We start from the raw sequence: 25,808 nt of genomic DNA, 5'->3' as shown, positions 1-25,808 counted from the left end.
CATACAAGGTGTTCCAGTCACACAAAAGCAAGAAAATTCGAATAAAGAAATACATTATAAAACAAAGACAGATTTATGCGCAACAGCAAGCACTGTGAACTGTGCACAAAAATAATCATTCAGAGACACTGTGAAGTTTATTTTCTCCAAATTTCAAGAGCAATGAACAATTTTACACAAATGAAGTGTTCCTACCACACACAAAATACTCCAGCACACCAAATCTGCAAGATATTTCAAGATCTGTACAGCAGCAAGCACACACACACACACTCTACAACCATTGTATTCAATCACCCACACATTTACACATAAACACACTCTCCCTTCATCTCTTTGCCCATCCACAATCCTTGTAAACGCTCATACATACAGACTATTACCCATGTGCGCATTCACACAAACACGTGCACATTCATGGATTCACACTCGGCAACTTCTCTATTTACTCATCCACACATTTAGACACACACTCTCCCTCCCTATGTCTCTACACACACGCACACACACTTTGCAACCCTTATATATATTTAAATGCTAATGCTTACAGACCAACAAACAAGCATACACACTAAATCCCATGCACACGCGCACACACACTTCGAGCACCCTTAAAGAAAATAGAATGGCAACTGTAAGAAGAAAACGTAACAGAACCGAAGAGAATCACTGAGATTTTAACTTTTCACGCCGGTGCTGCTTCAACCACTTGACTGCCTGAACGATGGAGGTCAGCACAGGAATACTGATGGGCAGGAACAGAGGAATGTAGATGGCAAACCTGTACAAAGCAAACGACATTTACAGAGATGAAAAGAAGAAAATTAGACCTCGGGTGATGTGCACAAAAAGGTTACCAACTAAGTGGGAGCCCGCCAGGGGGTCGGATTGGTTATAACTGAAGTCTGTTTGTGATTTCAACCAATACAACCCCACAGCTGACTCTCGTGCACACCATCCCAGGGAGAAGCCAGGTCCCAGTCGGGGTCAAGGGGCAGTACTCTTGATTGGGTTCAGGGGGCAAAGTCCACAGAAAATCAAATCATGTCTAGTGATTTTCGACACAACCTGGAGCTACTGCATATAAAGAAATTACATATATCTTTGAACGTTTGCACCTGACTTTTCCCCTTGAAAGTTCTGAAACCTATCCGGACATCATTTCAAAATCCAGAGTTCCTGATGGGAACTAACATCCCTGGATTTACAACTGCATTCTTTGTTTGATATTCAGACTTGATTTAGTTGAAGTGTTGCCAGGCGATGAGGCGAAGTACACGTATGAGGACATATACACACTGTGCACCTTAATGGCAACGGACACATCTAATCACACACAGAACCACACGTGCACCTTCAAAGAGCCACACACACACACACACACACACAGAAGACAATTACAGACACACACACACAAATACCCATGCACCCACACACCATGCAACATACACACCTACACACGTAGGTACACACACACAGAAAAATACACACGCACACACACACACACACACACAATCATTCATATCATCCCACTTACTTTTGGTCTTCTGGGAAGTACAAGAGCTCTAATAATGACTGGTCAAAGAAAGCTTTTTCTGCACACAGAAAAGTCGTACATTTTTATCAATGTCCAACAGGTATGCATTCATGTGTACATGCGCAAAACATCCATGCATAAATGATTGTTTCTTGCCTTTGTGTTCAGGTATACGTGTGCAAGCATGTTTGAAAACATCCAGAAATCCCTGCATAGATAAGTCTGTTGGACAGTTTAGTGATAAGATGATGAAAAGTTGCACACTGCCATTTCTTCAGCACAAAGCAGACTGAAAGAGGGAAATCAAAAAGGAACCTGGCAAATTTGGGATGACGGCTTTCTTGAAAGAGTTGATATTTGCTGTCCATTTAGTGTATTGTGTGCAGCATACTTTTTGTGTGAATTTAGCTTGGGATTGTGTGTGTGTGTGTGTGTGCTTGTATGTGTGCTTGTATGTGTAAATGTGTGTGTGCGTGCGTGTGTGTTTGTGTATGTGTATGCATGTGGATGCGTGATTGTGCTTGCGTTTATGTACATGTGAGTGCGTGCAATAAGTACAGCACTGAATGTCGCATTTTTCACATTCAGTTGCAACACAAAAACCTCTCTCTCCCTCTTCCTCCCTCTTGCACATTCACATGCTCTCGCGCGCGCGCTCTCTCTCTCTCTCTTCCTCCCTCTCCCTTCCTCTTGCACATTCACATGCTCTCGCGCGCGCGCTCTCTCTCCCTCTTCCTCCCTCTTGCACATTCACATGCTCTCGCGCGCGCGCTCTCTCTCTCTCTCTTCCTCCCTCTCCCTTCCTCTTGCACATTCACATGCTCTCGCGCTCTCTCTCTCTTCTTCATTTCATGAAATGAACATCAATGATTTATGCATAAAAAACGAAATGTGAATGACGATACCTGACGCTACAATGGCGTTGCGTGACTCTATGAAGGCGTCATGCAGATGACCACCGGCCAGTAACTCCTCGCTGTGCTCAATGGACCGCACCGCATCTTCTACCTGTCAGGAAAACATGACATTCTTAAAAAACATATACAGTGGTATACCTGCGGTGTGAGGTCCCTCCAAAGAGAGGACACCTCCCTTAAAAGGACACTTTCTGGTGTCCCTTTGTCTATTATATCTACCAAAGTATACCTGTCTTGACAGGCCACCTGCAATGTAAGGACACTTGTGGCTGGTCCCAAGGGTGTCCTTTCATCACAGGTACCACTGTAGCACAAGTTACTTGGGCGTTAATTTAAGTTAGCAGCTGCAGAAAATGTTACCTTTCTTTTGTGAATGAAGAAGGAAATTTTATGTAGTGAATAACCTGCTTTTTTCTTGCGCTCTTCCTCGTGAATACAGGAACAGATGCATTCTATCCCCCTCTCTCTCTATAGGTCAAAGTTCCTGGTAAAGGCTATATTATTTGTCCTACACCTAAAATGAATGCTAGACGCCTGCCATCAGGGGGGGATCTTAAGTTTGGCATCCGCAGCTGACGAAACCCAAAAACTTGATCCAAGTCGCTGAAAATTTTGCCATTGTTTTGGCAGATCCCCAGAACTTTTTTTCACGGAGGGAGGAAACGTGATGCCAAGGACAGCCTATATCATATCATCCAGAAATTGGCCATTAACATTTCAGAAGATGTGCTGAAGAAAATAAACTCTACCAGCATCTGTGTATCAGTTACAGCCACACCTTTTGGTGTACACTTCTTGGACACAATGCACAACAATGACGACAAAAATAAAGGTGCTAACCTCTCGCCCGATGTCATCGTTAATGACAATGTTGACAATCTGGTCCAGCAGCTGAGCCAGAGACTGCAGGGAGGCCTTGGCAGTGGCCAGGTTCTCCACACAGCGACATCGCAGCCAGCCAGACAACTCCTGTAAGGCCAACAAAAAAAAGTTGTCTGTTTACGGTATCCCGACCGACCCTATTTTTTCGCGCGACCCTAGACTTTTTTTTGGCATTTAAATTATAAAAAAAAAAGTCTTAAGTTTTTTGACAAAATAACTTCAAAATATGGTTTTTCGGAAAAAAATAAAAAATAAAAAATAAAAAATATTCCTGACCTACCGACCCTATTTTTTTTTGCCTATGCTACCGTAAACAGACTTTTTTTTTTTTTGCCTAAGGACATGCTACAACAGTCAGCCATCTACATGAAGTTTTTTTCCCCCTCAAGTTTGACAGTGCAACAATTTGAAGCCCTTATAATTAGAGATACAGTGACCCCCCCCCCCCCCCCCCCCCCCCTCTCTTTTTTTAAGACCCCATTTGGATTAATAACTGTTTCCCTCACACAACTTTCCTTTTTGGCTCACGTAAGTGTAGCCTATGCGATCGTAACTTTGTCTGTCTGTGCGTGTGTGTGTGTGTTTGTGCGTGTGTATGTCTGTGGTAGAAACTTTAACATTTCGTCATTTGAAGACGTCACATTATGACGTAAGAGGGTTAGACGTCACGCGAAGGAATTACTGAAAGTCTCGGTCATTGCTATTTTGAGCGGGCCGAGACTAGTTGGCAGTCGTGTCCCTGTAAGTAGGCTACATGCAGACAGACAGATCTAGATCTAGTGTCTCGCTTTCTTGCACAGTGTCACCTATGCTTACTGTGTGTGTGTGTATGTGACGGAGTGATTGAGTTTGTGTTACTGTTTGTCGATTTCTTACGTGAGCCTTGAAGGCTTCGCCTCTTGTTTTTGTTTGTTCACAACCTCTGTGCGTGTACCTCCAATTTAAGACTTTCTCCTCTTTGAAACCTGACTTTCTCAGACTTTGTGATGCTCCATGGCACAGCAACCATCAGCCATCACATGAAAATATTTCAAGTCTTGCAGATCTGCAGCTTGAAGCCCTTCTGATTAGAAGTAAACTCATATTTTATTGTGTAAAATGAAAGTTCTTTCTTTCTTTATTTGGTTTTTAACGTCGTTTTCAACCACGAAGGTTATATCGCGACGGGGAAAGAGGGGGAGATGGGATAGAGCCACTTGTCAATTGTTTCTTGTTCACAAAAGCACCAATAAAAAAATTGCTCCAGGGGCTTGCAACGTAGTACAATGTATTACCTTACTGGGAGAATGCAAGTTTCCAGTACAAAGGACTTAACATTTCTTACATACTGCTTGACTAAAATCTTTACAAACATTGACTATATTCTATACAAGAAACACTTAACAAGGGTAAAAGGAGAAACAGAATCCGTTAGTCGCCTCTTACGACATGCTGGGGAGCATCGGGTAAATTCTTCCCCCTAACCCGCGGGGGGTTAAAATGAAAGTGAAGGCTGATAAAAACTGTACATATTGTGAGGATGAAGTTGATGTATTGGAGCATTTTTTCTTTGAATGCCCAACCGTGCTCAGGTTTTGGAAATATATTGAAATGTACATATTAGTAAACATTGGCGAAAGAATTAGGTTGAATGTTACAGATGTGCTTTTTGGTATTAAAAGTAACAGCAAAAATATGAAGAAGATTAATCATATTATTTTAATCGCAAAGATGTGCGTAAGCATTTTTTAAAAAAACGATTCACGATTAACACTGGAAATTATTTTTGGAAATCATGTTGTTTTGAGATCTCGTTAGTCTGACGTTTTATTAATTAGAAACAAATTGTTTATTGTCTCTGATTTAAGGTAAAGCATGTAAATGAGAAAGTATGTGTACAAACAGAAAACACACAGTTACCATGTTTGTTATCACGTGTTTATTGATTGATTAAAATCTTGGGGGAAAAAAAGAAAGAAAAAAGAAGTACATACACCTACTCATTCTTCTTCTTCTGCGTTCATAGGCAGAAAAAAGTCCAAACACTGATTTGGGCATGTTGCAAGGGATATATTTGAACAATTCTTTCAGCACAGAAACAACATCTCAGGAGAATATTTCGAAGCTCACCCATTCAGTAATAGCTTCCTTTCCCAGCTCTGCAAAGCTTACTTGCTGGTTGGGGGTCTGCAAATAATACATTAACAAAACTTACTGTAAGCAAAGAATGCAAAAGTTACAGAAATCCATATGTATGTGTCTGTGTGTGCATGTACGTGTGCATGAATGTGTGTGTGTGTGTGTGTGTGCATGGCATGCATGCATGCGTGCGTGTGTATATTGACTAAAACTTTTTGGCTGTTCTTGGCTGGCCATAAAATGAGATTTACCCACTTCATTTGGCTGTACCATCCTTGAAAAGTTTGCATTCAAAATTGTGCAGAGTTTTCGACGCACATATATCGTGTGGTTCAACATATTTCTGATTGTTCCACTGATTACCTGAACGTGGATATTTAGAAGAAGGCGCATCTGAGTCAGGAAGACCTCCATGATGTGTTTGATGTCAATATCCACAGTTGTTGGACCTGCGGCCTTGCTTCGTGCCTCTGCGTTGTAAATCAGAATCCCACCCCAGCGAGGACTCAGAAATGAGTTGCTTGCAACTCGCTCACCTGAAGACAAAAGACACAAGTGGATTGTCAATCAGATTTGCACCCCAGCGATGACTCACAAATGAGTTGCTAGCAACTTGCTCACCTGAAGGCAAAAGACACAAGTGCATTGTAAATCAGAATCCCAACCCAGCCAGGACGCACAAATGAGTTGCTTGCAACTCGCTCACCTGTCAGCAAACTACAGAAAATTTGATGCAATAGGTCCAAAGCAAGAATGACATCGCATAGGTACAACTTGTCCTTTTCTGCTGGCAGGTTGCTTTGAGCAATGACTCTGGTTCACAGCTAATTTGACAGTTCAGTACAAATGTCTTCAAAGACAAGAGCACCAAAAAACAAAAACAAAATTTGTTTTATATAAACGACTGACTATACTAACCATTCTGGTCGCGTATGTAGACAGGTGAACTAGCCTTGCCAGGTACATAAACAACAAAGTTCAGAGTTGGATTGTTCGAGGCATGGGACCCTGGAAGGAGAAAAGAAGACAATGTTTTTCAGGCGAGCACAATATGAACAACAAATACGGAGAAAAAACCCATAACATATATGCATTTACCTCTCTGCGTGGTTCCTTTATCACAACAGCAATCTTCAACAAGAGACATCCATGCTCAACTTCTTTTCTTCCTTTCACATTTTTTTGTTATCCTTTCTCAGTTCAATTTAGCTTATCTAACAACAGTGAGTCAAGCTAACTATGCTGTTTGAGAGTAAACAACAAGAGACACTATATACACCTTTGTTGTAATGGTGAACCATAAAATAATGACACCATCAGGAAACTGGAGGGAGTTGAAAGATGTTTTTCTCTTTGAACACTTACTATTAGCAAATGCTGTTGGACTCTGAAAGATGTTATTTTCAATCAACCCCCCCCTCCCAAAAACACAGACACACACAAAACCAGGCAGGACAGAGAATAAAATTTCAACTTGAGAAAACCCATGCAACCACCTGGTTTATCATAGACAACAAATCCATCCCCACAAAACTTGTATAGACATGACAGATGTACAACAAATTACCCAGTTTAGCCTCCAAAGGATTAATCATGCGTGGCAGGTCCTGCTCTGTGTAAAAGTGGAACTTTTCACTGCTGTCTTTCTTAGGGGATGCCACCAGTCCTACATAATGTAGCACCTGCAAATACACAACAACAAAATCTTATCTTCCTTCTACTTCTGCACCTCTCATGTGCTCTTATGTGTGTGTGTGTGTGTGTGTGTGTGTGTGTGTGTGTGTGTGTGTGTGTGTGTGTGTGTGTGTGTGTGTGTGTGTGTGTGTGTGTGTGTGTGTGTGTGTGTGTGTGTGTGTGTGTGTGTGTGTGTGTGTGTGTGTGTGTGTGTGTGTGTGTGTGTGTGTGTGTGTGTGTGTGTGTGTGTGTGTGTGTGTGTGTGTGTGTGTGTGTGTGTGTGTGTGTGTGTGTGTGTGTGTGTGTGTGTGTGTGTGTGTGTGTGTGTGTGTGTGTGTGTGTGTGTGTGTGTGTGTGTGTGTGTGTGTGTGTGTGTGTGTGTGTGTGTGTGTGTGTGTGTGTGTGTGTGTGTGTGTGTGTGTGTGTGTGTGTGTGTGTGTGTGTGTGTGTGTGTGTGTGTGTGTGTGTGTGTGTGTGTGTGTGTGTGTGTGTGTGTGTGTGTGTGTGTGTGTGTGTGTGTGTGTGTGTGTGTGTGTGTGTGTGTGTGTGTGTGTGTGTGTGTGTGTGTGTGTGTGTGTGTGTGTGTGTGTGTGTGTGTGTGTGTGTGTGTGTGTGTGTGTGTGTGTGTGTGTGTGTGTGTGTGTGTGTGTGTGTGTGTGTGTGTGTGTGTGTGTGTGTGTGTGTGTGTGTGTGTGTGTGTGTGTGTGTGTGTGTGTGTGTGTGTGTGTGTGTGTGTGTGTGTGTGTGTGTGTGTGTGTGTGTGTGTGTGTGTGTGTGTGTGTGTGTGTGTGTGTGTGTGTGTGTGTGTGTGTGTGTGTGTGTGTGTGTGTGTGTGTGTGTGTGTGTGTGTGTGTGTGTGTGTGTGTGTGTGTGTGCACGAGTGGGCTTTTGTGTTCGGCAGTTTTTCCCCCCAACATTTTAGGGAATCTTACTCCGGTATCAGTAAAAATAACCTTAAAAAATAACAAGTCGCGTAAGGCGAAATTACAACATTTAGTCAAGCTGTCGAACTAACAGAATGAAACTGAACTCACTGCATTTTTACAGCAAGAGCGTATACTCGTAGCATCATCAGTCCACCGCTCGATGCAAAGGCAGTGAAATTGACAAGAAGGGGTAGTAGTTGCGCTGAGAATTAGCACGCTTTTCTTTATCTCTATTCTTTTTAACTTCCTGAGCGTGTTTTTAATCCAAACATATCACATCTATTATGTTTTTGGAATCAGGAACCCACAAGGAATAAGATGAAATTGTTTTTAAATCGATTTTGAAAATTTTATTTTAATAATAATTTTTATAATTTTAATTTTCAGAGCTTGTTTTTAATCCGAATATAACATATTTATATGTTTTTGGAATCAGAACATGATGAAGAATAAAATGAACGTAATTTTGGATCGTTTTATAAGAAATAATTTTAATTACAATTTTCAGATTTTTAATGACCAAAGTCATTAATTAATTTTTAAGCCTCCATACTGAAATGCAATACCGAAGTCCGGCCTTCGTCGAAGATTGCTTGGCCAAAATTTCAATCAATTTGATTGAAAAATGAAGGTGTGACAGTGCCGCCTCAACTTTTACAAAAAGCCAGATATGACGTCATAAAAGACATTTTTCGAAAAAATGAAAAAAACATTGGGGGATTTCATACCCAGGAACTCTCATGTAAAATTTCATAAAGATCGGTCAAGTAGTTTAGTCTGAATCGCTCTACACACACACACTCACAGACACAGACACACACATACACCACGACCCTCGTCTCGATTCCCCCTCTATGTTAAAACATTTAGTCAAAACTTGACTAAATGTAAAAAGTACACAGCTACTGGAGTCTAGCAGTAATAGATACCTCACCAGCTACTCATCTTCTGTCCTTGTCCTCCCCCCTACCCCACAACATGTAGATCCATGCACACACATGCTCTCACACACACACATGCTCTCACTCACACACACACACACACGCATACATATACACAATGAATTGGTTCTCTTCCACACACACACAATTCCTCAAGTCTCATTACCTCATCCATCTACCCACACACACACAGACGACACACAATTTCTAAGTGTGCCCAGACTAGAGACAGATGTTATTTTCTCTATAGGTTACTTGGACTGCAACTCTTTTCTTACCTGTGATGCAACCGAGATGTCAGAGAAGTTTGCCAGCTTGTCCAGAAAAGGTTTCAAGTAACCTGGAGCACAAGCAATAAGGCCACAAATCATAAATAAACTAAAGAGAGAGAGAAAGAAAGAAAGAGAGAGAGAGAGAGAGAGAGAGAGAGAGAGAGAGAGAGAGAAAGAGAGAGAGAGAGAGAGAGAGAGAGACAGACAGAGACAGAGAATTAGAGAAAGAAACAGGGAGAAATAGGGCAAATGAACCAGCAATAAATGAACCAAAGTGAAGTTACATGTGTTTTTTTTACTGTGTCAATTCTACATAGGGCATTGAACTGGTGTTTACTTATGAATCAAAAACCAAGGAAAGTCAGCAATTGGAACATTTCTTCTTCTTCTTCTTCTGCGTTCGTGGGCTGAAACTCCCATGTACACTCGTGTATTTTGCACGAGTGGAATTGTACGTGTATGACCGTTTTTTACCCCGCCATTTAGGCAGCCATACGTCGCTTTCGGAGGAAGCATGCTGGGTATTTTTGTGTTTCTATAACCCACCGAACTCTGACATGGATTACAGGATCTTTTTCGTGCGCACCTGGTCTTGTGCTTGCGTGTGTACTCACGAGGGGTGTTCGGACACCGAGGAGAGTCTGCACACAAAGTTGACTCTGAGAAATAAATCTCTCGCCGAACGTGGGGACGAACTCACGGTGACAGCGGCCAACTGGATACAAATCCAGCGCGCTACCGACTGAGCTACATCCCCGCCAATTGGAACATTTAACAGACCTGTTTACCCTAAACCCGAGGCAAGAGTACTTTCCCAAAAAGTTGAGTGTATTTTTCAAAAAGTTGGTGTACTTTGCAAGCAAAGCCATATGGGCTAGGGAAAATGTACGCGTGGGTGCAAACGTGTTTGTGTAAGAATAGCATGTCTTGTGAACACCTTCAGAATTTACCTGTCAGTTTATAGCATTTTTACCAGTGTCTTCCAAACAGATTGATAATGAAAAGATGCAGTTCGTGAAATAACATCTGCGGTTGACAGTGGCAAGTTCATTTTTACAATCATCTCAGAAAACATTGCTTCAGCACGGACAACAGCCTTTTCTTCTGGCAGGATTTGCTTTGCGGGAATGAACTTCATAATTCCTTGGCAGCTTTCAGCGGATTTCTTTGCAGCAACCTTGTTCAGGTGAGTTTTGGAACTGCAGTGTCGTTCGATGTCATATTTCCCAGCATGGGCAACGGAGAAATCTGATTTACAATACTTGCAGTGTGCATGACTTTTTCCCATAGTAGACTCCACAATTCCTGGCTCTTTCTTATATTTCTCCAAGAAAATCTGCTGCTTCTGCTGTTTAGACTTCGTACAGTCATCCGAAACTGGCACATTTTACCGCTTCATTTTGCCACGATTGTCCAGACGATCGCACGTGCCAACAACTGAACAAGGTTTCCACAGCTGAAGACTCGCTGTCATGGTTATCTCCCTTCGACCGAAACCGGTATCAGTTGTACCATCCCTTAATCAGCACACCAACACCGGAAAACGTATTCTAGACTTTTTCTTATGCGTATTTTGTGCGTGTGTCGCGTATTTGCGTACCGATAATAATTTGCGTACAAAATACGCCCAAATCATACTGGTAAACAGGTCTGATTTAACTATGGACATTTAAACAATTTAAACATTCTCCAGGACATCAACATCTTAAAGGCACAGTAAGCCTCCCGTAAACCATCACATATACTGTCAGGCTTTTACACACAGTACAAACACCCTTTCATTTAAACACTCACCGCTTGAGAACATCCTAGGTGCCCTCCGTAAAGAGCGAGCAATTTTTAAAGAATTTATTTTAGAGTGGTTTATCTTACCCCTGAGCCATCGTGAACGAGTGTGATCCAGTTTCCCTTTTTCACAATGTACTCGTCAGATAGTAATTTGAATGCGACTCGGTGTGAGCATATCTGCAATAGCACGTTATTATGTACCTCTGACTATGCACGAAACAAACGGCTGTGGTTCACAAGAACTCTAGCGATGGCTTTTGACTGTTCAGAGGAACTGGCGATAGGCATAAACCGTCGTCTGCTACAAGAACCACGACCTAGCGTGACCCTGCTTCCGGGCTTTTCTTTTTTCAAACTTTCAAAACTTCGAATTGTACTGATCTTGTCTTGATGAAAAAAGAATTATTTTATGATTTAAGAATGTTTGTGTAACAAGCTGTCAATTTATTATTTAGATTTTAAAAGTTAGGTCTAGCGCCATAACGCACCACGGTCTGATTGTCTCTGAGACAATCCGCAAAATTTTTTTTTTTTTAAATTGCTCGCTCTTTATGTAGGGCACCTAGGATGTTCCCGTTTGGTGAGCGTTCAAATGGAAGGGTGTTTGTACTGTGTGTAAAAGCCTGACAGTATCTGTGATGGTTTACGAGGGGCTTACTGTGCCTTTAATGGAACTTTTGACTCTCAACATCTTGAGATTGAGAAAGCAACACCTAACCGAGGCAAGTCCATTTTCTCTTCAATATCTCATTATCCTTTGTTTGTCTGTTCACCTGAAAGACAACTAGGTTCGCGTACTAGTGAATGTTTTGTTTTGTCTAAAATAAAACATTCCAACAGCTGACCTTCCTTGTTTTTAAATTCTTGATTTTGGAATGGTAGCAGTCTTTCTGTTTCCAATTCTTTTTCTTCTTCTTTTTTTCTTCTTCTCTTTTTGGGGATTTTTTCCCCACATGTATAAACTTAACATGACAGGGCGGAGACAATGTAACAAAATCACCAAAGAGTACATACGTTGGACAAATACAGAACACAGAGAAGACACCTAAAACTTGAGGTGTATATCATCCAAGGGACATACCTTCAATGCCAGCCTGTATGTTCCACTGAACGTCCAGCACATCAGGCTGAGGGTTGACCAGGGTGAAGGTCACGTCATAGCCGGGGTTAGAGCGGAACCATCGCATGCTTTCCTTGTCAGGCTGAAGTCATGCAGAAACAGAGCAGTTCAATGTCTCACTCACACACAGATGTTCAAAACACAAATAATGAATTTTTGTTTTTAATTCATAACAGGATATACATCATGTATGTGTACTTTAAGTAGACCGGGCCAAATTTTGCTGAAGTTTTAACTTTAAACCCGCTTGTTCAACACTTGGCATACATCCACAAACATTTCTACCTTTTTAAATGACTTAAATACCAGATCAGGACTTAAATCATGAAAAAGTGGGGACACATGTGCACACACACTAAACACACTGAGATAGTACCTTCTGTGTTCGAAGACCCTGTGCAGCATCCAAGCTTTTTTCCACAGCCCCCTCTCTCACCAAAACTTCCTGTATCGTAGGGACAAGCTGCTGCAGCATATCTGTAATACCTGTTCATACAATTCATGGAAACATGTCTGAGCAGAATCTTTCAGTCATTTTGGAGCAAAACTAACACATGCAGTGAATAAATACTCTTCGGATGAAATCATACATGTTTTCTTAAAAAGGGAAGCAGTGGTCTTTTTTTCTCTTTCATTAACAACTAGAACAAATAAGGCAAGAAACAAAAAGAAGCAAATCAACATTTCAATATAAAAGTTTGTTGACAAATTTTCTCTCTCACAACGATCAAGATTGTTAACTTGCCTTCCTTAGACACAGTGACAATGACATTTCCAAAACGTCCCACATACTGGGGCCTGGCTCGAAGATTTGATGATTCTGGTAAAAACAAGATGGTGTATTTGCTGTGCCTCAGCTTGGTGAGCTCCCAAAATGCCTCATCAAGGTCTGAAAGAAAATTGATGACAGTAAAAACCGCTCTTTTAAGGCCAAAGGTGAAACAAAATGTTCATCAAAATTCAATCAAATTGTGTTTCAGGTGCTCTGCAGTTTTAGATATTTTGAACACGATTAAATGAGAGCTTAAAATCTGACAAAGGTAACCCAGACTTAGCTCATGTCTGAAGATCATCAAACCCCTGAAGTGTATAAAAATCAAAAAACAAGAAAGGTAGGTTGTTGGAACGTTTGTTATTGACAAAACAATACATTCACAGATATTTCGACCCAACGGTCTTTTAAGTGAACAGACAAACAAATATTCACACAAAACTTATCTTGATAGTTCTATCAGTTTACGTCCACTCGTCAGGAAGCCGAGCGAATGAATATATATACCCTGAAGTGTATAGCTGAAGCCTCAAATACATAGAAGACATTGACAATTTTGTTGTTTTATGACCTAAACTCTACCTAAATATGACCATGAAATTTGACGCAAGTCAACAAGACTTGGCTCATGTCTAGAGATTTCTCAAACCCTAGAAGGGTGTAAAGTTTCAAAGCTACAGGTGCAAAACCCATCTGAAAAAAACTCATGGATGGAAGGCTGGCCAGTCAGCAGCTCGTCCGTTCATACAGAAAAATACTGCTCATTACTTATACTCACTGATAATTCAGGTGAGCCCTGAAAGCTTTTTTTTCATCACATTACTTTCAAGAAATAGTACTGTTCCTCACCGTCCAATGTCTTTGATTTTTTCCAAAGCGATGTCTCCTTGTTGTTGGCATCCCGGACACGCACCTGATACACGGGCTGGACAGAGGACCGTTTGTCGCGTGCTACACCAGTTAGAGACAACACAAACAGGTGAACTTACTCTCACATTTTCTAATGTACGTATCAAGTTTGTATCTCTTTCTTCTTGAACCTTTATTGTTTTAGGAGAGAATGATGTATCAGACATGGGATTCTGAAATCTCCTTTTTTTTTTAACTGAAATTATTAATAGTGAGCAAAGAGCTATGTAGTTTATACCTACTTTAAGTGCTGATTTAGACAGACAAACACATCTAAAAAAAACACACAAAACAAACACTTTTGTTAGGGCATTGAAATTTACAGAAAATGTTGTAAATGTATGTGATAATCTCATGTCTGACCTATATAAATTATAATCAATAATTACAGTGACTGAACCTATTTGCCAAAAATCACTACATCATTTACATAAAAACTTATCTGTTAATCCAAACAATGATATAATTACTGTGATGTTCTTAACTACACTTTAACATGGAATGTATGTATGTATGTATGTATGTATGTATGTATGTATGTATGTATGTAGGTATGTATGTAGGTATGTATGTAGGTATGTATGCATGTGTATTGGTGTGTCGGTGTGTCAGGTGTGCAAGAAAAAAGGGTATTTTTTATCATGGGTTTTATGAATTTTCTTCTCTTATTCTTTTATAATCATTAATTAATGACCTATATGTGCTGATGACCAATTTAATTTCCTTTGTTGGATCAATAAAATGTTATGAGTTATGTTCTTTGCACCTTTACTTATCTACTAAGCCCTTCTACCTGTCCAACACCTACCCCCCCCACCTCCAACCCTGAAAACTCAACACCATCACCAACAACACAACCACCATCCCCAACAAAAAAAGAATCCCAAACTCACTCAGAGATGTCTGTAAACTCTTGGCAATATCTGGTAAGCTTTTTGTAAGCTTTGAATTGAAGGATATGACTTCTATTTCCACAGAATACTGAATCTGAAAAATATGTAACAATAAGTAGGAAACAGAAATAAATCAAACATGCAGATGATGTACAGAACACACACACACAACACACACACAACACACACACACACACACACACACACACACACAACAGAAACACACAGTGTACTTTCATCTCAAAGCAAGTCAAACTGAAAACTAATAATGTAATATCATATGTGATTCTTTGTGAAACCTTCTTTTAACTAAAACACTGAAGTGTTGAACATATACTTTAAAATGTAGAATATAATCTTCAATCACCCCAAGGAGACACACAACAATCACCAGTGTCAGAATTGTTGAGGCAAACATGCCAACTAAGTTTTTGTCCTTTCTTTCTTTCTTTCTTTCTTTATTTGGTGTTTAACGTCGTTTTCAACCACGAAGGTTATATCGAGACGGGGAAAAGGGGGGAGATGGGATAGAGACACTTGTTAATTGTTTCTTGTTCACAAAAGGACTAACAAGAAGGGCAAAGCCCATACGACTCACATACAAATAACTAAACCTAGCAATGACATCATACACTAAGAACTGCTTTACACATTTTTCCTACCAAAATACATGTGACCTTGACCCAAGGTCAAGGTCATCCAAGGTCATGCAACACAAAGCTGTTAATTCAAGACATAGGAAGTACAATGGTGCTTATTGGCTCTTTCTACCATGAGATATGGTCACTTTTAGTGGTTCACTACCTTATTTTGGTCACATTTCATAAGGGTCAAAGTGACCTTGACCTTGATCATATGTGACCAAATGTGTCTCATGATGAAAGCATAACATGTGCCCCACAAAATTTTTAAGTTTGAAACAGTTATCTTCCATAGTTTAGGGTCAAGGTCACTTCAAAATATGTATACAATCCAACTTTGAAGAGCTCCTGTGACCTTGACCTTGAAGCAAGGTAAACCAAACTGGTATCAAAAGATGGGGCTTACTTTGCCCTATATATCATATACAGTAGTACCTGCCATATCCGGTCACCCATTAGTCATTGCAAAGGTGACCGCAAATATCAGGTGGCCGTCCATTACAGGCCCCCTCCTCCTCCAAAAAAACCCCAAAAACACGATCAAGTTTTCATGAAGAAAAGAAAGCGATCATCCATGAGCCGCCGATTCATTGTCTCTGTTAGTTTTGCTTTCGTTTATACATCTTAATTATTTGCGTGTTTAACTCGATCGTCCTAAGCTATTGTTTCGTATGTTTCTATGTGTGTTGTTTGGATTATTATATATGTATTTGAGTGTCAGATAAACAAGTGTTTCAAACTCACATCAGCTGTGATCGATCCGGAAGTGACTGCCGTAAATGTACATGCATGCGCATATCTGTATTTACAGTTTGCGCATGCGTAAGTATTCATGTCGTGTGCTCGTGCTGTGCCGTCTGTGCACACAACACACACACACACACACCACAGGCGCTCGCCCGCGAAAGTGACAAGTGGCCGTTAAGTGGCCGCTCCTGTCGAGTAAGAGGGGCACCTTTGGGCAAAAATCAGTGACCGTTGACCGCGTCAGACAGGTTAACGGCCATTAAGAGTCAATTATAGAAGGAAAACTCATTAGTCATGGGAAAGCTGGCCGCTCCGGGCAGGTTCACGCCCACGAAAGGGCCGGAAATGGAAGGGACTACTGTATAGGTGAGGTATTGAATCTCAAAAACTTCAGAGAAAATGGGGAAAATGTGAAAAATAGCTGTTTTTTAGACAACATTTATGGCCCCTGCGACCTTGACCTTGAAGCAAGGTCAAGATGCTATGTATGTTTTTTGGGGCCTTGTCATCATACACCATCTTGCCAAATTTGGTACTGATAGACTGAATAGTGTCCAAGAAATATCCAACGTTAAAGTTTTCTGGACGGAGAGACGGACGACTCGGGTGAGTACATAGACTCACTTTTGCTTCGCATGTGAGTCAATAAAAAAATTGCTCCAGGGGCTTGCAACGTAGTACAATATATTACCTTACTGGGAGAATGTACAAAGGACTTAACATTTCTTACATACCATACTGCTTGACTAAAATCTTTACAAACATTGACTATATTCTATACAAGAAACACTTAACAAGGGTAAAAGGAGAAACAGCTAGTCTCCGTTAGTCGCCTCTTACGACATGCTGGGGAGCATCGGGTAAATTCTTCCCCCTAACCCGCGGGGGGAGTTTTTGTCCTGATCATGGGGGACCACACTATCTTTACAGCCACAAGACAGATATTCTTTCCTGAAGACATTACCAACATGTGCAAACAGTAATACAATCTCTCTCCTATGGTGCTAGCTCCCCACCCCCTCCCCTAAATAAATGCTCAAGTAAATACATCCACGGTCACCTTGTTTCCTGAGCCAGTAACTTGAGTACCGTAAGTAAAACTAATAACAACATGCAGCTTCGTATATATTCATACTACTAAACTAATTCAAAGACTATTTTTCCGCCAGGATACTTTAGTTATAAGAGAAGGCAATAAAAAAACAAGTCGCGTAAGGCGAAATTACTACATTTAGTCAAGCTGTGGAACTCACAGAATCAAACTGAACGCACTGCATTTTTTCACAATGACCGTAGTCCGCCGCTAGTGCACAAGGCAGTGAAAGTGACGAGCCTGTTTAGCGCGGTAGCGGTTGCGCTCTGCTGCATAGCACGCTTTACTGTACCTCTCTTCGTTTTAACTTTCTGAGCGTGTTTTTAATCCAAACATATCATATCTATATGTTTTTGGAATCAGGAACCGACAAGGAATAAGAGGAAATTGTTTTTAAATCGATTTCGGAAATTTAATTTTGATCATAATTTTTATATTTTTAATTTTCAGAGCTTGTTTTTAATCCAAATATAACATATTTATATGTTTTTGGAATCAGGAAATGATGTAGAATAAGATGAACGTAAATTTGGATCGTTTAATATAAAAACAAAATTTATTACAATTTTCAGATTTTTAATGACCAAAGTCATTGATTAATTTTTAAGCCACCAAGCTGAAATGCACTACCGAAGTCCGGCCTTCGTCGAAGATTGCTTTACAAAAATGTCAATCAATTTGATTGAAAAATGAGGGTGTGACAGTGCCGCCTCAACTTTTACAAAAAGCCGGATATGACGTCATCAAAAGTATTTATCGAAAAAAAGAAAAAAACGTCCGGGGATATCATTCCCAGGAACTCTCATGTCAAATTTCATAAAGATCGGTCCAGTAGTTTGGTCTGAATCGCTCTACACACACACACGCACAGACACACACACACACACACATACACCACGACCCTCGTCTCGATTCCCCCTCTATGTTAAAACATTTAGTCAAAGCTTGACTAAATGTAACAAGAGGCGAAGCCATCAAGGCTCACGTAAGAAATCGACAAACAGTAACACACACACACACACACACACACACACACACACACACACACACAGAAAGAGCATAGGTGAAACTGTGCAAGAAAGCGAGACACTAGATCTAGATCTGTCTGTCTGCATGTAGCCTACTTACAGGGACACGACTGCCAACTAGCCGTCTCGGCCCGCTCAAAATAATAATGACCGAGACTTTCAGTACTTCCTTCGCGTGACGTCTAACCCTCTTACGTCATAATGTGACGTCAATGTAATGTGACGTCTTCAAATGTTAGAGTTTCTACCACAGACATACACACGCACGCACGCACATACGCACGCACAGACAGACAAAGTTACGATCGCACAGGCTACACTTACGTGAGCCAAAAACCAGTGCTGTATTATAGATATTCTTTTTTCACCTTAGTCTCTGCAAGACGATGAATGTCAGCATAAGGGAGCTGAACTCGATAGATCTCTGTTGTCTTCCACCACAAGGGAACCCCTATCAGTATGCACACCAGACCAATACCCAGAGCTGCATAGGTCTGGGTAAACTTCTCTGAAAATGTAAAAGCATGAAGCAACATAAGATTCTACCACCATTGGAGCAAGCAGAATATTAAGATTGAAATACTGTATTGTCATTCTTAGGTTACACTAATGGCGTAATGCGCTCTCCACTGAGAGCACAGAATAGTTCTGTGGTTTGCAATAATAATACAAACTAATAATATTAAACATGTAATGTACATGTACTAACACTACCACTGAGCACTATGAATCATTAATATTATTATTATCATTAAATATAATCATTTTTCTAGGGGCGGGGATGTAGCTCAGTCGGTAGCGCGCTGGATTTGTATCCAGTTGGCCGCTGTCAGCGTGAGTTCGTCCCCACGTTCGGCGAGAGATTTATTTCTCAGAGTCAACTTTGTGTGCAGACTCTCCTCGGTGTCCGAACACCCCCCGTGAGTACACGCAAGCACAACACCAAGTGCGCACGAAAAAGATCCTGTAATCCATGTCAGAGTTCGATGGGTTATAGAAACACGAAAATACCCAGCATGCTTCCTCCGAAAACGGCGTATGGCTGCCTAAATGGCGGGGTAAAAAACGGTCATACACGTAAAATTCCACTCATGCAAAAAACACGAGTGTACGTGGGAGTTTCAGCCCACGAACGCAGAAGAAGACAGAAGAAGATTTTTTTTCTTAATCTTATTCATCAAGTGTTTTCCGGTGGAGATTAATCTGATTCGCAAATACTTTACTAAAATGTTTAAGATCAATCTAGAAGTTTACATTCAAACAAATTTAGTGTTTAATAAGAACACAAATGGGCGCAGTGGCCTAGTGGATAAGACGCCGACCTCCAATGCCTGGCGGGTTAAGGGTGGAGATTTTTCCGATCTCCCAGGTCAACTTATGTGCAGACCTGCTAGTGCCTTATCCCCCTTCATGTGTATATATATATTATATATATGCAAGCACAAGAACAAGTGCGCACAAAAAAATCTTGTAATCCATGTTAGAGTTCGGTGGGTACATGTAATAGAAACACAAAAATACCCAGCATGCTTCCCCGAAAGCGTATGGCTGCCTGAATGCCGGGGTAAAAACGGTCATACACGTAAAAATGTGGGAGTTTGAGCCCATGAATGAAGGAGAAGAATTAATAACACATTATTACATACCATGTACATCATTAGACTGTGAACTGAATTATTTTTTTCAGGATTGGTCATTCTGATTTCATTCACTGATTCAGTTGATTAGATTTAAAGACAGCTAAGTAATGTTCAGAACATCTGTTTCTGAGGTGTTGCTCATCATTATTAGGCCTAAAAAAAAAATAGGTGTGGTTACGGTAACCCGACCTACCCTATTTTTAGGGGCTGACCCTATAACTTTTTATTACATTTGTCAAAAAAAAACAAAAAAAAACCGAGTGCAGAAAACGCAATGAAAGCAAAAGCGCTCGAGTCGCACACTTATTTCCCTGTCAAGTAGGTTTAATTTGTACACATTAAAAAAAAAAGTAAAAAAAAAAGAAAAATGATTGCCTACCTTCCTACCCTATTTTGTTTGGCTATGTTACCGTAACCACACCTATTTTTTTTTTTTGGCCTTATTGAAAACTCACAGAACATTATGTTTCAGATCACTCTACATGTATTGTATAACACTTTAAATCTGGCTCACACTGAACATGCACAGGTGTCCACAGAAGTGTCATAAGAATGTTTACAGGGTCGAACAAGAAGCACTTTATCTATGACTGTTTGGAAACTTATAAACAGGATAGACCACGTATAAGTGCAATATTTACAAAGAACATAACTTGAATATATGAACAGAATACAAACAAGTTAATAAAATGACACATTGAGAGAAAAAAAACCAGAAAATCGTGTACACTACATTGGGGTATGCACGTTAAAGATCCCACGATTGACAAAAGGGTCTTTCCTGGCAAAATTGTATAGGCGTACAGTAAAACCTGAGTCTAGCGGACCCTTGTTGTAACGGCCACCTGCTACATACGGACAGTTTATCATGGAACGAACACGATTTCAACAATAACTAACCTTTAACGGACGGACACCAGTGCCACTTACGGACGCGGACACGATTTTTCGGACCGTAGGAAGTGTAAACACTGTCACAAACGGACACTACGTACATGAAAACGCAACTGTTATTCAAGTCAGTGCTCGGCAGCCGTACTTTCGCTTCGCTCACTTTCGCTTTTCCGCATTGTGGATACAGTCACAACCAAAAGCAACAGTACTGTGTGTGAAAATGGAATCTCCAGCAGGAAAAAGAAAAGCGTTGACTTTAGAGCAGCGTGTCGCTGCTTTGAAAAAAATTGGAATTTCCCGTTGAACCACCGATGAAGTCAGCTATTTTTAGCTTTGTGACGTCCGACTTGCGTAAGTTTGAATGCACAGTGTGTGTAGCGAACGGGGTAGGTGGAGGGTGGGGGGTGTTGTTGTTTGCTACATGTACCATTTGTTTACTCACATTTTCAGTGAGTCTCATGTTCAATCCATTGAAAGGGGCTGTTGGCCCATATGTATTCAATAGCTCAATTCTCTCTCTCTCTCTCTATTTCTGTCAACGCCCTCAATCTGCGCCTTGTACAATGATCTGGTAATTTTATTAAAGTTTATTTTATCTAAGTAATTTTATTTAAGTTTTTACCTTGTGTTTTGTGTTGAAAAATAAATTACATACTCCAGGATTGACAAAAAGTGTCTTGTACATTTTACGTGCTCTTTGTAAAATATTGCCCCGGCCCCTCCACCTTTGAAGAAAGGACACCTGTCTAATAGGGACACAATTACCATACCCCAAGGGTGTCCTTTAGAGACAGGTTTTACTGTAGATAAAAATGTACACCAAAATAGTGTGACCTGGAATAATAGGCCGTGAAAGGTGGATGCAGCGCCTAAAGGCAGTCGATCTACTGGCCGATGTGAATGCGTGATATATTGTGTAAAAAATTCCATCTCACACGGCATTAATAGGTAACATGCGCCTTGAGTCGCCTTGTGTGGTGAGATACGTGCGCGATATAAATCCTCGTAAATAAATAAATAAAAATAAATAAAATCAAACAAATAATAAAATATAGATCTACTATAAAAATAAATCTCTCAACTGGATAGTATAAAACAGCTCAAACTGATTCAAACAAGGCCAAGGCTCGAGAACCAGCACTCACAACTAGCTCTTGAAATAGAGGTTCCTTTTTTTCCCAAGAACTGATGAGGTAATTGTTCATAAAGATATATCTTTAAGTTAAATGCAACTGAATGCAAAGAACCCTAGTCTTTCATCACAGACAGGTTTATAGAGATCAATTTTAGAAATAGAACATTTTGTAATTGTATCTTTGCAATAATATTTGTATCAATTTAAGAGCAACTGACTGGAGCGATCGAGAGATGCAGTTTGCTGGATCAGGTGTAACTAAGCACTGTCAAAACAGTTTAATGTGAGTTTTGTTATGTCATAATCTGAATAACAAAGTTCTTTGTTCCCAAGTTAATAATTTATGCACTGCAGTTTGTCGATAAAGGCTGTTTCTAGACTAGTACTAGTAGTGATTGCGCACTGCTTGGTTCCCAGATGCTGCAGATTTGGAACAGAATGATCAACACAATCATGAGCTTTGCTGACTTCTCTCCAACCCAACCACCAGAACCATGGTCTCGAGCACTCCCAATGCACTATGGTCAATTTTAATCTTCTTTTGTGGGCAAAAACAAAAGGAACCTATAATTTGAGACAATGAGCTATATATATATAGACTCATGAGTGCCGTTTCTCGAGCCAACTTAGGCCTAAAAAAAAAATAGGTGTGGTTACGGTAACCCGACCTACCCTAATTTTAGGGGCCGATCCTATAACTTTTTATTACATTTGTCATAAAAGAAAGAACCTTCTTGCAGATTCAACACACCCCAAAACCTGAATACAGGAACGTTTTTACTTTTAGAACCTGTAGGAAAGAAAAGTATAAGAAAAAGAAATGATAATTTGTACAAACACACTGCATTTGTGCACATTCTATCTCAAAACTCTATATGTTGGAGTATAGTAATACTGTATAGAGAGAGCCTAAATTCCAAATAAAAGTGTGAAAATTAAAAACATACAAAAAGTGTACAGCAGTAAATTATCAGACATTGCAGATATTATTAGTTACTTATTCACTGATTCTAGGCTGCATGGGGAAAGACAGTCAGCCACTGGCGGGCTAGAAATGTTTGCAGGTAATCTTGAACTTTAGCGTGTTAAATTCATAGCTCAAAATCCAGTGACATTCTTTACTTATTTTTTTTATACAAGTCCATGTAAGCAAGCCAAAGAACATTTGGGCTCCAAACTTAAGCATAATTAATTAATTTGGTTGTTCAATCGACGAAAATGCACCGAAAATGGCGTACGTTGTCAACCATGGGACATCATTTACACGAAAGAGTTGTCTCCCTTGTTCGCTCATACGGATAATTCCTTCTTTGACCCATGTAAACGAAATGCATTCGTACAGTTCATCGGAGTTCATTCCGTAACTTTCAAAGGGATCTAAAATGAAACAAGTGCAGGTTCTACAAATTTGGAGACTTAAATGCCTCTGAATTATGAGCTATGAATTTAACACGCTAAAGTTCAAGATTACCTGTTTGCATTTTGCACGAAGAGAAACAACTAAGTGCAGTTTGTTCGCGTGCAATTTGAAACAAGCAACCAGCTATCAGTGATAGGAACAAAAACCCTACCCTTTTCATCTTCGCCTGCCATGTTTAATGCGGAAACCGGCTACTAAGCGGAAGCTGCTATAAGGTAGACCACTAACAAAATCTATTGTTCTTATCTCCCCTGTCGCGATAGACGCCACTGTGGACTGATTGCACTTTCGTTATACAGTTCCTGTTGAGGATGCGAATTTTGGGGACAGATGATCCGAGGGTACAAGTCATCTAGTCGGGATGAGGGATGGAATAAGAAAAACCCGAATAAGTAGCGGCAGAGACACACATTCTGAGTAGGCTAAACTCAGTGAAACTGTATGCTGGCCTACGATCAGCGGACCGGACAGGGCCGGTGTCACGATTTCATCTTTCGCATGTGTACATATTTCCCCCTCTATATATACTCAAGACTGAAATGTTGTTTCCTGGTAAAATTAAGAAGTGAAATTATTTAAGGACGAAAAGCATGTCAGTTTCTTGCATGTGAAGAAAATTGGTGGTCAAATTTAATAGATTTCACCCCCAAAATCGAATTCTTCGAAAACGTGTACTGAGTGGTTACGTCCCTTGAGTAAGAAGGAAAACATTTTAGGATGAATCAAATTTCTAAGTTAAACAAGAAATTCCTCCGAGGTAGGAAAAACACCCCCGTTGGTCAAAGGGAAATAACCATTCTCACTGCCACCAACTGAGAAGGTTATTTCCCTTTGACCATTAATATGTGCCTCTATAAGTCCTTGTAGAATCTTAATCCACCAATAACTCCCTAACCGTGTGTTTGACTGGTCCCAATTTTTGTAAGGACCGTCTCAGGAATGTATAGAACCTGTTCACCAAGTTTGGTGACGATCGGTCCGTTCATTCTTGAGATCTATATGCGAACACAAACACACACCCAAACAAACAAACACATCAAGCGAATCCTATACACACCCCTATACCGGGGGTGTAATAAAACAAATTGGTTGGACAAATTTGGCCCCATGAATGTAAGGTACACAAGGTCGCTCATCAGTACTATCGAAGGGTGTATTTTTTGTTCAGTGTAGAGTTTATACCAGATCAACGAGGCCGAGAAGTGAAATATCAACACGGCGAAAGATGAAAACGTCACACCGGCTCCCCACATACGCTGTACGTGTACGTAGTAGGTCCAAGGTCTCCCTCATCGGAACTTGTGAGGGTCCCAAGAGGCAAGACGATGATGAATTTAAGAATGTTTGCGTGACCTTCACAAAAACGTTGATTTGTCATATCGGCTGATTAGATTCACACCGTAACTGAATTTGCGTTGGTACGATCTGGCAGACAATTTTCTCGTCTTCGAAATCCAGCTAAATGTACGTTCTTGTCCATTCTGTATGAAAACAAGTAGACGATTACAATCATGAAAATCAGTACCGACGGTTCGTATGTTAACGCAAAATTAGTTTGCCCCGGAACCCACTCATTTCAGGTTAAATGCTTCACAGGATCCCCTTCAAGAATGTCTAGTACGTGGGGTTTTTTCGGTTTCTGATGCGTCAGTATAGGACTCAGGGACGCACGGTTTGTAAAAGCCTTGTCAGAGCTACCGGGCACTTTACTCATGTCGCATTTTTGTGTGACACAGAGATGCGTCAGTATAGGACTCAGGGACGCACGGTTTGAAAAAGCCTTGTCAGAGCTACCGGGCACTTTACTCATGTCGCATTTTTGTGTGACACAGCAGGCAGACTTTGCGACACTGAAATGCGAGTGACAGCAGAATTTGCGGAAAACTCGGACAGACAATGTTAATCAGTAACTGCATCAAGTAACTGCGCATGCGACAAGCTATCTAGGATCTGCGACAGCTGTACGAACGGGACATCCGGTGTACAAACCATATATGCGGAATCAATTGACACACCGTGGATAGGCAGAGACATACATAGAAGCCACCACAGTTTGGTTCTTGTCGGTTCTTCTTCTCTCATCAATTTTCAGGGAAATAATATTCCTGTTTTTGATTGACGGCGTCTGAAAATAGGCATGCACAGCGGCAAACTTCAACATGGACCTCTGACATTCCTAAATGGTCAATCCAGCTGACATCGGTCCAAACTGACCATGGTTGTGACAGTGTGTGAGTGTGTGTGTGTGTGTGTGTGTGTGTGTGTGTGTGTGTGTGTGTGTGTGTGTGTGTGTGTGTGTGTGTGTGTGTGTGTCTCTCTCTCTCTCTCTCTCTCTCATTCTCTCTCTCTTAATTCGTTTTAGATTTATTTTCATATTGATTCATATTTGTCCATATAGCATCAGTGTTTCATCATATAAAAAATTCCCAGTCTTCATAACACATTCAAATTTTGTTCAAAT

General features: G+C 40.5%; 1 protein-coding gene across 2 annotated transcripts; it reads right to left on the bottom strand.

The window, feature by feature from the left end:
• Positions 1-118: 118 nt before the first annotated feature.
• On the bottom strand, positions 119-23,566 carry LOC138982576 (GPI transamidase component PIG-S-like). Of its 2 annotated transcripts, XM_070355898.1 has the most exons (17): positions 23,499-23,555; positions 22,679-22,717; positions 18,627-18,766; positions 14,750-14,843; positions 13,797-13,898; positions 12,921-13,064; positions 12,552-12,661; positions 12,137-12,257; positions 9,274-9,335; positions 7,022-7,136; positions 6,373-6,462; positions 5,818-5,990; positions 5,446-5,502; positions 3,295-3,423; positions 2,443-2,545; positions 1,538-1,595; positions 119-781 (listed from the first exon to the last, which is right to left on the bottom strand). In XM_070355898.1, exons 1-17 carry the CDS (start codon positions 23,518-23,520, stop codon positions 667-669), a joined length of 1,674 nt encoding a protein of 557 aa, XP_070211999.1. In that variant the 5' UTR covers positions 23,521-23,555; the 3' UTR covers positions 119-666. The 2 variants fall into 2 exon arrangements, with proteins under 2 accessions (XP_070211999.1, XP_070212000.1); XM_070355899.1 differs by lacking the exon at positions 22,679-22,717 and having other exon boundaries at positions 23,499-23,566.
• Positions 23,567-25,808: the final 2,242 nt, after the last annotated feature.

The sequence above is a fragment of the Littorina saxatilis genome, linkage group LG12 (genome assembly GCF_037325665.1).
Source record: "Littorina saxatilis isolate snail1 linkage group LG12, US_GU_Lsax_2.0, whole genome shotgun sequence".
NCBI classification, from domain to species: domain Eukaryota; kingdom Metazoa; phylum Mollusca; class Gastropoda; order Littorinimorpha; family Littorinidae; genus Littorina; species Littorina saxatilis.
The sequence above is the reverse complement of the archived record's forward strand: the minus strand, read 5'-3'. Positions and strand labels throughout refer to the sequence as shown.